The following is a 17318-nucleotide window of genomic DNA, read 5'->3' as shown; positions in this document are numbered from 1 at the left end:
TTTCACAATACTATGCACTAATGTAACATTAAAAAAACAAAGTGAAGCAAGTTAAGTGTGGTCCGGTGTTTATTTGAAGAGCAGAAATGCAGACTTCAAACCAACAAGCCTTGATTCCGGTGATACCTTTAATGAATGGTTTATTGCAAGCTTTCAAAACGATAAGCTTCTTCTTCAGGCATTCTACAGAACAGCTTATTGTACGGTTCTGATCCAGCTCTGTATAATGCGTGAAGAAGAAACTTAACGTTTCAAAAGCTTGCAATAAACCATGTACAGTTAGTCATTAAAAGTATTACCAGAATCAAGGCTTGTTGGTTTGATGTCTGCATTTCTGAAAAAACAAACAAACCAATTCTATCATCTATCTTCATATCTCCCGTTCATATATTTTTATAATATTTTGAGTTTGTTTCATTCAATTCTGATGTTTACAGTTTTTAAAATCTTTGTCAATGCCATTGTCATATTAATGTTCTTTCATTAATTAATATACAAATAACTTTATGCTTTCCTTTAATACAAATAATTACATTACAATGGAGGAGGATGGGTACTCTGCAAAAGGGGATAGAAAAGCTCCCCACACTCAGCTCGCAGAATACGCCTACCCAATGTTATGGTCAAGGGACTCAATTCCTTAGTGCTCAGGAGGAGGTGGGGGCAGACATCTTCTTGCATGTTGGGGTAGGCCTTAGTGGTGAAATCTGCAAGCCCCTTTTAATGATAAGGTGTAAATGGTTAAAAGAGGTCATATTTGACATCCAAATTATTTATCATAAAGGTTTGTGATTATTTTACTTAACCATTATTGTAAATTGCTTCTATTTACTTACCTAGACTATGGTAGCCTTTGGAGGTATTAAAAGTGAGGTTCCAGATTCCACTATAACTACCTACCGCCACCTTCCTCAGAGCACTGAGGTGAGCTTGAACCCCTTTCTCACAACAATGGACACACATGCTCGGTAAAGAAGGGGTGGAGGAAAAGGCCTTGCCTCCTCCATTGTAGAATACCCACTTATATTTTGTACCATGTATACTGGTGTTGCTCAGATGGTGAGGCTCCTCACTGAGAGGTGGACTCTAGCTGAATTTGGAGCAATAAAAGCTGTGCTTCCCATCACGTATTCTTGTTCATTTTGCCTTGTTAAAGAGACACTTGGTGGTATTGAAAAAAATTATAAGTGCTACCCATACTTTTTTCAAAATGAGTCTGAGGATACAAGGGTCATCCAGAAAATAACAGCCATTTGCTTTTATCTTCCATGCAATGCATTCTATGTAATTTAACTTGCATCTGTCAGGTTATTCTCTTCTCTCTCCGTACCGCTTGTCACATAACTGCAGAAAGCTGATAACAGTTTGCTACTACAAGGGATTGAAAACCTTGTAAAAATATATGATAAATGCTTACAGGTAAATAAAGGCGGTGATTATGTCAGAAGATACAGTAGCCTATATGCAATTAACTTTTTCTTTTGCATTTTCTGTTAGGTGGTATTTTCACAACTTGTCAATAAAATGTCTTTTAAACCACCAGAAAGCAAGAAAATTCTCTAAGTAGTACCTCTTCACATACTTTTTGATACCTTTTTGATTGCAAAGTGTAAGAAAGTTATTTAAAAAAGAAGATGAAGAAATGATATCCTGGGAGGAAGCTCAGGAAAAACAGTTAATTGTATATGGGCCAGTGTGTCTAAAATAAATAAAATGGCGGTTACTACTTTCCCAGATGACCCTTGTATTAGCAAAGTCTGAGCACCCTATAATAACTTGTATGTCTTCACCATAATGTGTGCAAAGCAAAGCAAAAGCATTGAGGCTACTTTCCCACCAAGACGTTGCGTTTTAGGAGATGTTAAGGTGGCATAACGTGCCCCTAACGCAATGTATGGTGGTGTTGAAGTTGGACGTCAGATTGAGCTGCGTTATGCAGCTCTCAAAGCAGCTGCTCCAGGTTAGTGATAGGAAGTCCGGATCTTTTTAAAGATTCAGATCATTTGAATCGGATCATTGAAAAGATCCGGATCTTTGAACCAAATCATTTGAATCATTTTACTAGGGAAGCAGACTGGGTGAAATGACTAGCAGGACAGGACTTTCCCTGCACTGTACATTCTGTATGGCCTGAAACACACCAGAGGAGTTTTTCTGAGCGTTTTGAGTTTTTAAATCTGCTACTAAGGTTATCCTATGTGTCTGTGCACACTGGAGCAATGAGGTTTTGTAAAAAACCCCATAGCATTACATTGGGAAGAGCTTTTAGAGGTTTCAAAACCTCTTCCCAATGTAATGCTATGGGGTTTTTTACAAAACCTCATCGCTCCAGTGTGCACAGACACATAGGATAACATTAGCAGCAGATTTAAAAACTCAAAATGCTCAGAAAAACTCCTCTGGTGTCTTTCAGGCCTATGTTCCTGTTTCTTCCAGACAGACATCCACTGTGAACCGAATCTTTCATTGTGATGATCCGGATGATTCGACTCACAAAAAAGATCCGGATCAAATGAACAATTCGTTCATGATCCGGACAACACTACAGCCCTACAATATTAATTAGCCATGTGGCTGGCTGCAGAGGAGGAGGGGAGACCTCCTCCTCCAACATTACTGAGCATGTGCAAGCAGTCTAACGCTGCTTAGCCCAGTATAATGTACAGCATGCAGCACTTTGTTTAAACGTGCTGCGTTACTATATAACGCAACGCAGGCACTGTGAACAGCACAATTGATTTTACAGTGCTGTGAGTTAGGCTGCGTTACTGGCTGCTGCTGTAACGTGGGACTAAAACGTCCCACTGTGAAACCAGCCTTATGCTTGCTTTGGAAAGTTTTTGGCAACCATGTCCGCTCTAGTGGACTCCAAAAAATGGAATTTTACTGGCCTGGCGATTTACAGCCAGAGAACGGGCATCGTAGTCTACAACAATCTGAAAAACAATATGCTGCATTTTACTGATCCTTTTACAAGCTACATCAATTTGCCTCCCCATCTGTAAGCCAGATTTATAAGCCTCACATCAGAAAACAGTTACAGTGTACTTGCCAATGTACAGAAAACTATTACTACTGTTGCTTTTAGCAGTTATACATTGGAAGTCACCATAAGTAGTTGGTTCTATTGGATAGTAAACAATGATTTAAAATATAAATAAGCAATTACCTTTAAATATTCTGTTGATCACAATTGGCTTGTCTCCATGAACTGAGCCTTTTCCTCCATCTAAACTGAATCCTAATCCAGCCATTGACTTCTCAAGGGTTATAGTCATTACACATCCCATCTTGTCTGAATCTGTTAAATATCATAAAGCAGACTGACTGTTTAGAATGTGTATTTTACAGTTGATTATTCTAATACCATTAAAATAGTACATACATCCTGGATCCATTGCAAGAGAGGACTGACCGACTGAGGAAGTGTCTTATGTAAATGTATTACACTTACTGTTTGCAACCATTAGCAACTTCTGGAACCCAAGGCCCCATACATCTCTAACATGTGGGGTTAACCTTATAGAAAGTGATATGATGGATGGAAACATATAACGTAAACAATAAACTGGAATAGTGCCGACTGATTCAGCATTACCTTGCCCTGCTTACATTCCTTCCCCAGTACAGCATTCCCATAGGTGGAGAAAATGAGGCCTAATCTTCACTGGCTCTCTACCACTGATGCCAGGAGCACAACACAACACTTCTATTTTTGCTTCCTGCAATGCTGACTCCCGTAGACTAACAGGTGGTACATTAGGATCTGCATTCAGCCTAATGCATCTTATGGGCAGCCAGGATCACAGGAAAAGGCATTGAAAAAAAAAGGGGGACTGCAGTCCTGGCTAAAGGGAGGAAAGTTGCTAGTGCTGCAAAGACCAGGCCCTACATAGCCATAGTACTCAGTGTGAAATGTACCCTGGACCACTTTCTCCTTCAACAACACTGAAAAATTGCTGTATACAAAGCTTTGAAACCTGCTGTCTAATGTCCAGCACAATTTCATAGTAGTGTGACCAAGAAGAATGGAACAACTCATTGTTGTTTACCCTTATCTAAAGCTCAAACAGAGGTGATCACTGTAGTGAACAGCTAAAACTGTGGCTGAAGAAGGGCCTTGAGTTGGTACTCATATTCAGGGTCGGTCCCCGGTACAGTCGCTTTCTCTGTTCCTTTGCCAGTCAGTAATCGGGTCTCATTGTTCTAACTTATGCATAGTATTTGTGTTTCAAATTTGGGTTATTGAAATTCAGAGACCCTAATTTGCCCATCACCTTACTTCAGCTCCCAGACAAGTGGACAGAGTTATGGCCCATACTCACGAGGGACTTTTGTCGCCTCAACACGCGGCGCGCGCGTGTTGTGGCGACAGGTCGCCCGTGAGTATGGGCCGTTGCACGCGCGCGCACCCCGAACTGTCGCCCGTCGCTCATGTCGCCATGCGATTGAAAGTTTCAATCGCATGGCGACAGTCGCCGCCGCACCCCCGCCGCAACTGTCGCTAGTCCGCGTGAGTACGCGGACTAGCGACAGCAACCTCCATTAAAGTATATGGAGCTTCCGGCGGAGGGAGGAGGAACGTCGGCGACAGCTTCTGCCTCGCCGCTGGTCCCTCTTCCGCGTGTGTACGCGGAGGGACCTGGCGAGGAGCTGTCGCCCACACGCTCACGTGTGCTGGCGACAGGCAACATTTGCAGCCCGTGAGTACGGGCCATTAGGGGGAGGTTTCTTATCTGTGCATCACATGACACGCTGATAAGTGAATTCCTCTTGACCCTGAACACAGGCACTATTTATGGAAACACTGCACTTTGGGGAGAGAGGGTAGGCTGCATATGGCAGTGCTGAACCAGTCAGCACTTCAGCACTACCCCAAGTCAGTGTTTTCGGTTTTTAGAGCTTAGATGAGCTAGAAATCAAGGCAAGAAAAAAAAAATAGAGGCAGGTGGACAGAAATTATCCACTGATTTTTTTAATAGTGGATTAGTGGTGAATGCCGCTCCCCAATTTTTTTTTCTTCAGTGAAGGTGGAGGGGGCGAGACAAGTTTGTTTGCCTTTTTATAAATGTAGCAGTCAGAACAAAAACGCGTTTTTCTTTTTATAAGTAGGGAAATCATTTAGACCCCAGGATCGCAACATGTGCCACGTTGTACTTCTAATGGGATCAGAAAACTTTTGAAAGTCAATTCATTATATTACATTATATTAAATGCTGAGATTGGAAAATAATACATGTAAATAAGCATTCCGGCTTGAATAAAAGCAAAAGAGAAGAGTTTGGAAAACATTCATACATAATTACTGAGCGCTCCTAATATATGTGTCAGGAAGACATCAGATGATGTAACCCACAACAGGGAGTACTTGGCAAACATTGTACTCATAAAAGAGGTGCCTGCTGTAATAATGCTGAGAAACACTGATTTAGGCCAAAGGACTGAACAAAGGTCCACAGTCTAAAAAAAAAAAAAAGATCATTTCCTATGTATAGCAGATTTAAATTCAGAATACACTGAACAGCTTTGTGCATAAATTATGTCATACTGTTAAGTTTCACAATGCTTCGTCACATCTATAAGTGTTTATTTTAGCTTCAAACTTAATAGCTCTTTAAAAGAAATATTCATGTCAGCAATGCCGATGTATATCAACTTCAGCAGAGAACCAAGTCTGCATTGCCTTCTCTGGATGCCAAGTCCCAGCCTAACATTAAAGTGTACCCGAGGTGACATGTGACATAATAAGATAACTGTATATGTGCAGTGCCAAACAAATTAATAATCAGGCTGTGTTTAATTTTTTCTTCTACTTCCTGAAAGAGTTAACCTTCAGGCATGCAAGTGACAACTTCTCTTTTGTCGGACCCTTGTCGAATTATAGCGTTACTCTCACTGATAAGGTGTTACAGCCTTATAACTTTTCCTGGTAGTGAACAACTTTGGGGAGCAGAGGATTGATGAAACAAGGTCAATAGTTTGCATGTTTTAGCTCTGGGACACTGCCATTGAGCAGAGACCATAAAATATTAAATCTACTTTGTAAACGTTTAAACATAAATTAAACCATAGGATATTGGGGGGAAAAAAAATCATTTTTAGGAGTGGGAGGATAGATACAATTGTTTATCTCATCAGTTTAGTACACTAGAGCTGCCCATACACTATAGAATATTGTACAATTTTACCACTTCTATATAGTATGAGGGATGGCCTAAAGTATCTGTTCAAAGTACCTGTATATGTAGTCAGCGTTCCCTTCTACCACGTGTTTGGTAAATCTGGACAAGATTGTACAATCAGGTTTGGCAATCTACCATTTATAGAGTTAGGCCTGGTGCACACCAGAGGAGTTTTTCTGAGCGTTTTGAGTTTTTAAATCTGCTGCTAATGTTATCCTATGTGTCTGTGCACACTGGAGCAATGAGGTTTTGTAAAAAACCCCATAGCATTACATTGGGAAGAGCTTTTAGAGGTTTCAAAAGCTCTTCCCAATGTAATGCTATGGGGTTTTTTACAAAACCTCATTGCTCCAGTGTGCACAGACACATAGGATAACATTAGCAGCAGATTTAAAAACTCAAAACGCCCAGAAAAACTCCTCTGGTGTGCACCAGGCCTTAGTTCAGATGCACCTGTGCCCTTCTTTCATCCCACCAAACAACTGGTATTCCACATAGGTTTGTGGATCAGTTCTGATAAAAAGATCAGTTTGAGAAATCTCTGCAGAGGATCAGTAATAGACTATGATTACATTATTGATCAGTTTGGGGTTGATTAAGCTTTAAAATAGTTTTAAAATCTTTTCATTATTGTGGTGTGACATCTAAAAACAGGGTAGCTCATTATTTCATGGTTTGAAAATCAGAATGATAAAATATAGTAAGATCTCATTAAACAACTAAATTATTATCACAGCATGGTTCTCATGCACTTGCTCATGAGTTATCTCCCCTTATTGATTTCTCACCTTAATTATGGGACAACTTTTGAGCACAGAGCAAATAAAAGTTACTCAAAGAAGTCGTGCCTCATTCAATAAAGTTTAATTTTACCTTTTTGTCTTGTTTATAGCATTTACCCAGTGGGCACTGAAAATGTACCATACAGATAAGAGGTGAGAAATAGTTAAGCCTAGCTATATAACTCTGTGTATTACAAGGACCCAGATTACTTACTTGCTTCTGTCTGGTCATCAGTCCCAACAAACTCTAATGATTCTGTGCTTTGTCCATCGTCTTTCTCTTTCTTTATTACAATGACAGCTTGTCTAGGATGACGTGCTTCACGTAGAATCCCCACAGCTTCATTGTGTGTGACACCTTTCAGTGACTTTCCATTGATGGACAAAACCTTGTCTCCCTTCTCAATGGTCCCTTCTTGAGACGTCAGTCCATTGGGAAACACTCTGTGCACCTGCAGCAGAAAATGCACTCTATTACATACATGTGTTGTTTCCTGAAAAAGAAGACACGAAAGCTGTACAGGCCCAGGGTATACAGTGAGTGAAGGAGGTTATATGGGCACTGGCGCTGTTCGCTGAAGTGAGTGCCGCATACAACACAATGTCAATTATGGCACCCACTTTATAATTTGGGCACTGGCAGCGCCTGGTAAATAGCAGTAGCAGATGAAGCAGATACCATCGGATGGGGTGTTTAGAGGAGAATGGCAGCATGCAACAAGATCCTGCTTTGGCAGGATGCAGGGGGGGTTGGCTACAGTCTACAATTAGTTAAATAAATGTTTATACTTTGTTTAAACAAAAATATTATTATTATGTATTATTTATATAGTGCTGACATATTATGCAGCGTTGTACAGAGTATATTGTCTTTGTCACTAACTGTCCCTCAGAGCTCACAATCTAATCCCTACCATCACAGTCATATGTCTATGAATGTATTGTGTAGTGTATGTATTGTAGTCTAGGGCCAATTTAGGGGGAAGCCAATTAACTTATCTGTATGTTTTTGGGATGTGGGAGGAAACCGGAGTACCCAGAGAAAATCCACGCAGACACGGAGAGAACATACAAACTCCTTGCAGATGTTGACCTGGCTGGGATTCAAACCGGGGACCCAGCGCTGCAAGGAGAGAGCGCTAACCGATACGCCACCGTGCTACCCTGGGTTTCATATTTTTAATGCTAATTATTTTGCACAGCATGGTCATTTGTTAGTTCGCTTTATGGGATGGTTTACATAATGCTGGTGGCAAGTTGGTGTGTTTTGGTTTAGATATACCTGTAGTTGCACTCTAGTTTCATATGCATACAGTCATTTAAAGCGGAATATAACCCTGCATTTCAACTTTGCTCTAAAACATTATTTACAGTATATTATATGCAACCAGCATTTTTTTTTTTTACTAGACCAGCATTGGAAGGGTTACACAGGGCTTTAAAGTTCCTGAAGATTTCTGCAGACGCATCCGAAGCTGAAATAGATACATTTTGTTTACATAAATGTATCTAAGTGTTGAATGTGACTCATCTCTCTGAATGAGAAGGAGCTTGGAGGACAGTCAAAGAGTGTGTAACATTTATCAATAGATACATATAACTAAATAGAATGTAACAATCTGAACTTCTGCATATCTCTCCACTGAACTTTAAACCTTTGTGTTTAACCCTTCCAATGCTGGTCTAGTAAAAAAAAAATGCTTTTTGCATATAATATGCTGTAAATAATATTTTAGAGCAAAGTTGAAATGCAGGGTTATATTCCGCTTTAAATAGTTAAATAGCTAGTAGTAATATAGACACATGTCCAATTTCTTAAAACACTCAGTAATTATTATCTAGAAGCAGACAAGATAAAACTATTGGCAATTCTTTACCACAAGAGGGAAAATAAACTTTTTGGTCCTACAATGGCACTTATACCACCCGTCTTGGTCAGATTATATTATCCATACTATTTCTAGTTGAATGTTATGGGATCTACAGAAATCATGTAACCATCTTTTAAGGTCAAGTGAATTTTTGGTGGAAAAAATACAGAAGACATGAATACGGTAAGTGCTGGAAGAGAAGTGACCATCAATCTATGTAAGTATAATTTCCTTTTCATCTGTAAAAGTTTTGGTATATCCAACAATTGCACTGCGCCCTGAGAATGAGGGCTGCGGCAAATAGACTTTAGAACATTATTTTGACACTGCTAAAGTAGCTGCAGAGCATGGGAAATAGATGCAAAATATGGATATACAGTAGTATAGTCCTATAGTACTGTATAAGATCCCTTCATGGGAAAAAGAGACTCTGTAGATATAGGAATCTGGATTCCCATAGTACATAAAAAAACAATAAGGAAGTTAAATCATATGCTCCTGCTGCAGCGATGTCACTGTCACAAAACATGTAGAGTTTGGTCGCTCACTTCCACTGCTGCCGCTGATTGATTTATTTCTTTTTTCAAATTCTTTGGGAACTGCTTGAGAACACAGGAACCTGGTTTGAGTGATATTACCTCTATTTCCTTCCCTTAGTCAGCTTGTGGCTGTCCTGTTACCATAGCTATTTATATTCATATACTTCAGTCACCAGTAGTTTTCAGCCTGTACACACAAGTCAGCTTATGTGTTTCACTTCCTAAATGTTCTCTTCGTATTTTATCTCGACTTGCACTGCACATCTGGGAATTCCTGTCCCTGTAGGGACTCTCTGTTAAGTATATTATGTTGATTATGGTCATCATGTTTTGTGTCCTTATTGATTATATCTGATATACTGTATAATTTGAAAGTTGTTAGTACATTTAATAATTTTTAATTGTCCATCGTCTGTACTTGTATACTATTGTTTTTCGTATGTTTTTTTAAATTGCAATTGGAGTATTTTAACTGTTGCTACTAGATACAGCTTCTTTTACCCTTTTATATAATAATATACCTATATCAAATGTTTTATTTCTACCTTTTTATTGATGCCAAGAATTGTATTTCCTTTTTGGCTGCTACTTGGCATTGAGTCCTGCTGCTCATTTTACTCTTAACCAATCTAACATGCACAATAACTACAGGAACTGAGCACACAGGTTGTTGAATTTTCTAGCAAGAAGTGTGTTCTGATCCGGGGAGAGGGAAGAAGGGATGACAAGTCAGGTCAATGATGTCAAGGGATGCTTGTACACATTATACATTTTGGCTGAAGCAATCATGAACAATTATTTTAACTGAGGAAAATCTAAAGTGGGTACTGAAATGACATTGAGATTCGAGGTCAGGGCAGAATATTAAATGCTGCAAATGTGTGTATTTATTGCCTACTGGGTTCCACATTGTTTTAGAAGGTCTTGTAGTTTAACCTATTTTGGTTTCTGGACGTAGAAACTACGTCCAGAAACCATGCGCGCTACCGCGGCCGATCGCGTGCGTGCACGCGCACTCCCGGCCGCGGATTCGGTAGCCACGGAATCAATGTATCGGGCTATGGTGCCCGATCACTGATTCCTCTCCCCCACTGAAAAAGCGACAGCTTCTCTCGGAAGCTGTGCTTTTTCTGGCCGTTGCCTCCCCACTGCGTCACTCTAAGCGTGTGTTACGCTTAGAGTGACGTCATGTAAACAAACTCATGGCTGCCATCTTGTGGCCAAAAAGTAAAACTACAACTAAAAGTGAAAAAAATTGAAAACAACACACACTTACATTATAAAACTATAGTTTACATCCCACCCTCCCAAAAATACCCAAATAAAATGTTTTAATATAAAAAAAAAAACATTACAATAAAAAAAAAAACATGTAAATATTTACCTAAGGCTGGTTTCACAGTGGGACGTTACAGGCGCACGTTAGAGCAGCCTGTAACGCAGCCCACCGCACAGTAATGAAAAATCAATGGGGCTGTTCACAGTGCGGACGTTGCGTTACATTGTAACGCTGCGTCACAAGACAACGTACTGCATGCAGTACTTTGGACGTTAGACTGCTTGCACATGCACAGTAATGTTTGGGAGGAGCGGAGAGCGGCCAGGCACATGGCTAATTAATATGCACTGCACGTTATGACGTGCAGTGTTTACTTCCTGGAGCAGCCGCTCTGTGCGGCGATTGGCCGGCGGGACCACGTGATGCCGCATGCGCACAAGAGTGCGCATCACGGCATCACTGACGCCAGAGTGAGCTGCACAACGCGGCTCACTCTGACGTCCAGATCCAGCACCACCAGGCGTTGAGTTAGGGGACGTTATGCGACCTTAACGCCCCCTCTAACGCAACGTCCTGGTGTGAAATTAGTCTAAGGGTCTAAACTTTTTAAATATCAATGTAAAGATGAAATATTTCTATATTTTTTTTTATTTTAAACTTGTAAATAGTGATAGATGCAAAACGGAAAAAAATGCACCTTTATTTCCAAATAAAATATTGTCGCCATACATTGTGATAGGGACATAATTTTAACGGTGTAATAACCGGGACATATGGGCAAATACAATACGTGAGTTTTAATTATGGAGGCATGTATTATTTTAAAACTATAATGGCTGAAAACTGAGAAATAATTATTTTTTCAGTTTTTTTCTTATTTTTCCTGTTAAAATGCATTTACAGTAAAGTGGCTCTTAGCAAAATGTACACCCCAAAGAAAGCCTAATTGGTGGCGGAAAAAACAAGATATAGATCAGTTCATTGTGATAAGTAGTGATAAAGTTATAGGCTAATGAATGGGAGGTGAACATTTCTCAAGTGAAAACGACGGAACGCGAATGGGTTTAAATTTCTCTCAACAGAGAATGCTTATGTTGTGCTTCCTGCCATGTAGGAACCATACAAATAAATCTAATGCTGTCTCTGGCTAAACATGCTATAATTTTCAGTGGACAACTATATATCGGCCCCCTGACATCTAGAAAAATATGAACTGTCCGAGACACAGTGCGTTCTTCAAAGTCCTGTACGGACACAACTCAAATTAGTAATGAATAGTGGTTATTATTTCACCACCCTACTTTACAGTATGCACTTTGACAGTAGAGCTACACCGAAAAGACAGAAAAGTATACACATATTGTCCTGGTCAGTATACTTACAGTGATTGCCTTGTTCTCCAGATCTAGTCCTCCAGCAAGGCTAAAGCCTAATCCAGCGCCTTCTTCCTTGTGCAGAACGACCACATGGATGTCATCAAATTGCTGCGATGGACAATTTCACAAAGCTATTATATATAGTTTCCAAGTGTGAGATATAAACGCATCATGAAACTGACAAAAGAAAGTCGAAGCAAAGTAGAAGAGGGCTATTGCCTACAGCAACCAGTCACACTGCATCTTACTTTGGCTAAAGCTTTGTACAGATATTCAATTTTTGTGACTCCAAATGACCATTCACAATCATTTTAGATGACAGTCTGTCACCTGTACAGGTGTTCCCTATGCTTTGTAGCTGACCCTGCTTGGGTGAACAGAAGTTAGCTGTTTTGGATTTTTTTTAGAACATTTGCTGTTGTATTCCCCTGCAGTAGGAAACCACCTTGTCCTGACCTTTTCCCTCCCCTTAGTAGACAATATTCCACTTGTCAGAGCCAGAAGTGCATTTTCTTATAAAAACTGCTGTCAAACCAAATGTAATAGACCATGTATGCATTGGAATTATCTTCCTACATAGGTAGTAGAGTGGGGTTGCATTCACTGCCATTCAGAAGCCTCATGCTTAAATCTTGCATGTTTTATTTATATCTACTCAAAAATATATACAGTAGTTGGACACTTTATAAGAGATAAAACTTACCACGTGTAAGATTGTATCTACATGGCACATAGATCAGAATTTAAAGGACACCTTCAGTGAGTGGGATATGGAGGGCTGACATATTTATTTACTGTTAAATAACGCACATTGCCTAATTGTCCTGCTGATCCTCTGCCTCTAATAGTCTTAGCTATAGACCCTGAACAAGCATGCAGATTTCTGACTGATATTTGACTAGATTTGCCTTATGCTTGTGTCACGTGGGTGATTCAGACACTACTGATGCATGAATGATCAGTAAGAGGCCATGCAACTGGTATTCTTTAAAAAGAAATAAACATGGCTGTATATCTTCTCAGTTCCGGAGTCCTTTAAAGTGTTTTGGGGTAAAAACTCATATGATAGGGAAGGTCCATTCTGTAAACAGCAAATGATATTTCTGTAGTTTCCTCTACTCTAGTTTGAATACGTAATCCCTATACTGTTTCACTTTACCACAGGCAAAAGAGAGATAGCCAAGTTGTGCATCTCTAGCTGGTAAGTTGCAGCGTAACAGGAATATGAAGTGAAATACATTTATGATATAATGAATTGTATGTGTTGTACAGCTAAGAAATAGAATATAAGTAGCAAAGAAGAGAGTCTCATATTGTTTTCAGTACAGTAAGAGTTAAGAAACTTCATGTGTTACCTATGAAAAAGAGCTTATCTGAGCTCTCTGACCAAACTTGGGTCAACTGCAGTGCTATTTTCTAAAGCACTTATACATCAAAAAACGTGAAAGACAACTTCAGATAAGATTCTACTGCAGGGCAGTTCAAAAGGTCATTATCTCTGCTCTGTTTCATAGTTTAAATTCAGAGTTTAGTTTGTAAACTGCAAATATTAGAGAATGATGCCATGTTATAAAAAACAAAAAGCTATATAACTGAAAATGAAAATATGAGACTTATTTCTTTGCTACTAATGTTCTATATGTATTATCCGTACTACACATACAATCCGTACTACACATACAATCCGTACTACACATACAATTCATTATATCATAAGTTGGTTTTTGTTTAGTTTTTTTGCATTGCAGTGTCACTTTAAACAGATGAATGAAAAAACCTACAAGCATTTGAGTGCAGGCCGCATTTTAATTACATGCAATAGATTCCTTCCTCACAAATGTATGAATAATAATTTTCCTTTCAAAGGATAGCACTGTGCAAAGTAAAAGGAAACTGTGTGACTAACATGCCAAGCTATTGACATTCTCAGTTAACTGTGGCTCATCTGTGTACATCAGACAAGCAAAGTGTGCGGACAGACAGTGTCTTTGGACGGGGCAACAGGAAATACTTGCTGCAGTCACAGGTTGTCCGTATCTATAAAGATTAAGTGAGAGATGTGTAAAGAGGCATTCATACCTTCCAACTATCTTTATATAGAAACTATGAAAGCAAAAGAAATCATGTCTCCAATTCACCTCTAGCTGTGAACCCAGTAAACATTAATTAGCAAAATTAAGTTGTTCAAGCATTTGTGTGATCTCCATTTAAGTAAAAAAAAAAAAACATAAAAGGTAAAGAAAAAATAAATATGGTCATTTAAATGCTGGACATAAAGTTTTCTTTCATTAGTTATACAGCACATTAGGTTGCCCAGATCTGTACATAAAACCTAAAAGAGGGACGCTTGAGATGGAAAGGGGGATTCAGCAATCGTGGGGTGAGATAGGGTGAGCAGGACCGCACATGAATCATGATCCCACCTGGATTCCGAAGGACATTGGTTACCGCCCCATTCTGAAAAATGAATAATGTAAGCAAGATGGAAGGGTTGCATACTATGGAGCATTGCTAAAGGTATTATTTTATTGTGTACTTTACAGATTAGCATTAAACACAGAACACATTTGTTTCCTTCCCGGAGAATCAGAGAGTACAGAATGGGAAAGTGCAGTGTCTAAAGCCCATACACATGGAAATGTTTTAGTTTACAATAATATGGATAAGTGCTAGAAACATTTGGGAGTGTTCTATTGCTGTCTGTGTCCACACTGCAGAGATTTTCACTCACTTCCGGTACTTTGGACCTCCACGGAGCTCAGTGGCTTTAGTACCAAAACTAGTAGACTCAAGGACTTTAACTTAACCATTTCGGGACCAGCACCCTCTGCCCCCTTAAGGACCAGAGGGTGCTGGAGGGTGCTGGTCCCGTAAACCGCCGCTTCCCGACGAATCGCCGCTAAAATCCGTCCCTCCCGCCGGTCACGCCGCTCTGTCCCCGCCCCAGGCTGCTCTCTCTGCCGTCGGTATGACGGCAGAGCGCTGTGCGCCGGTCAGGTGCCGCTTTCATTGGCTCCTGACCCTGTCACTCAATGTAAGCCAATGGGAACGGCTTACATGAATGACAGGGCCAGGAGCCAATGAAAATCTTCATGAGCTATGCTATCTTCTCCAGGGAGACACGCAGGTGCCACATTTTGAAGTGTCTGTGGAGGTGTCACACATCCCCAACCACTGCAGTGCATGCCAGGAGATGCAAACCTTCGTTGTGAGGAAATCTCCTGTCCGGGAGATGTACTCACATCAAAGGACTACATGTCTCGTCATGTGTTACAGCAGCCAGAAATGAGCAGCACTGCCATGGGAACTTCAAATGACTGCAGCTACGGGTTTTCCTAGAGATGCACATAAAGACAGGGAGGGTAGGGAGCAGCCCCCTGAAGGTAAGTAATGCCTGTCACCTTTCCACACAGCACTCTCTATTTAGAACCTCCCCAGGCCCAGATTTACATAATAGGAGCCTATAGGCACAGATGTCCTGGCACCTCAGATGTCACCCTGCATGAACCTACAAACCCGCTCCGAACAGCACCAAAAGTGTTCTGGCTGGCCCAGCTGTGACTTCTCCCTTACTTCCCTTTGCCCGTCATAGGTAGCTACAGGTGTCCTTTAGCATTAGGTGGCCAGAGGTACCCTCAGTATTAAGTAGCGAGAGGGGCACCTGACTGAAGGGAAATCTGGTCAATGAACTGCTGAGAGCAGGGTGAGTTTACACTCTCCTTGTGATTCTGCATAGGGAAGGAAGGAGGGGGGCACTAGTGGAGGGGAGTGAGCCGCCTTTCCATCATCAGGCGTCTGTAGGCAGGTGCCTACAGTGCCTTATGGTAAATCCGGTCCTGAACCTTCCTGTATAAGAGTTGCTCAGATCCCTTTAAACCTTAATGTATCCATTATACAAAATCTGTCTAACCAAGGTCTAAGCTTGGTTTATGCAAAACAATGAGCTTATCTACTGTATAATGTACTTGCACGGTTGATAAAAAAGCAAAAGTTAAAAAACAGACATTTTCAGATAACTTCAGACCTTAAGCGTTTCTTCATCCAGACCTTTAACTTCCTCTATTAGTAGCCTCACTTCTTGAACAGGAAGTAGCGATATCACAGACTGGCCAGTGCTGGCTGCAGCTGAGGGTACAGCGACTTGATGCTCAGCGACGGCTTCTTCCTTCTCTTTATCTGCTTGCCCTGTTCCATACCCCTTTAATTCAGAGAGACTTAAATTGAAATAAAAAAAAAACTTTATTAACCACTTATCACAGGAACAAATAATACAATGTTGTTCTGTTGTGTTAGCCTGGTTGGTTGGACAGATTACTCTTTTTCTGTTCATTTTCACAGCAGTTGTAGATGTATGAGGAAGAGAACAGAAAAAAATGCTAGCTGAATTTGCAAAATGCTGGTGTCAGAAGGATGTTGCAGGTTCCTTTTTAGTTCCTTTCTAAACACAACACTTGTTTGTTTAAAAAAAAAAACAAAAAACTTATTAAGGCAAAGGTCATTCATGATACTTCTTCTAAAATGGAGTTGTAGATTACCAAGCAAGCTCATGGTGAACCAGAACTACTAAGAGTGTGTAACAGGCTAAAAAGGACCCAAAAGCTCTCTTACTAAAATGCTTCACAAAACAGAAATTTTCCTTCTTCAAACAGAAGGTATTTGTGTGATTATTCAAGTTGGAGTGTGCATATGAGATGTCTTCTAATGCATTGCTGCTGAATATGCAAATCATTCCTTTGTACTATTAACAAACTGACACATCATTACATTCCCGCAGTTCTGGAGGTGTGTTTAGCTATCAGGGACAACAAAGGGACGATTAGCATATTCAGCAGTGATGCGCTGTGGGGCACCTCATATGCTCACTCCAACCTGAGTAATTGCAAATATCTTCTGTTTTAAGAAGGCTCATCTCTGTTCTTCTAGAATGGAAAGTTACAACCAGCTGTTATTAGGGAGCTCTGCTGACTGCATCCTGGTACAGGAGAAAATGTGGCCACGCATTAGCTGCAGAAAGAGAGAGAACGCATGAACGACTGCACTTCCATATCAGGAATACCAACTGAATTTGAGAACCATATGGTGTTCAGAAGAGCCCTGTTAGTAACAGCAAGCAGCTCTGCAGAGATCCTAAGGCTGAACAGGTACACATTGATTCAATACCGGTTTAGGTTAAAGGTGTACTGGCCTAAAAACTCTAAAATTTAAAATTGTATAAGTTCTTGCCAGGGAGTGTTTTTGAAAAGCATAAGGGAAACCTTGAGAATCAGCCAAGAGAGTAGACTAGTCTAA

The 17318-nt window shown here is 40.3% G+C and overlaps 1 protein-coding gene across 3 annotated transcripts in view; it reads right to left on the bottom strand.

Annotated features, from left to right (window-relative positions):
- The window catches only part of IL16 (interleukin 16), a 118806-nt gene that overhangs the window by 7903 nt on the left and 93585 nt on the right, over positions 1-17318 (bottom strand). Inside the window, exons 16-20 of one of the 3 annotated variants that reach the window (XM_068275324.1) lie at positions 16054-16243; positions 12036-12137; positions 7179-7416; positions 3170-3301; positions 464-717 (exon numbers count right to left, since the gene is read on the bottom strand). In XM_068275324.1, coding sequence (XP_068131425.1) covers positions 695-717; positions 3170-3301; positions 7179-7416; positions 12036-12137; positions 16054-16243 — 685 coding nt within the window. In that variant the 3' untranslated portion in view covers positions 464-694. Of the gene's footprint in view, positions 1-463; positions 718-3169; positions 3302-7178; positions 7417-12035; positions 12138-16053; positions 16244-17318 lie in introns of those variants that run through there. The other 2 variants (XM_068275323.1, XR_011030284.1) reach the window with 2 other exon arrangements.

The sequence above is a fragment of the Hyperolius riggenbachi genome, chromosome 3, assembly GCF_040937935.1.
Source record: "Hyperolius riggenbachi isolate aHypRig1 chromosome 3, aHypRig1.pri, whole genome shotgun sequence".
Classification (NCBI taxonomy): domain Eukaryota; kingdom Metazoa; phylum Chordata; class Amphibia; order Anura; family Hyperoliidae; genus Hyperolius; species Hyperolius riggenbachi.
This window is presented reverse-complemented; position numbering and strand designations above follow the sequence as displayed.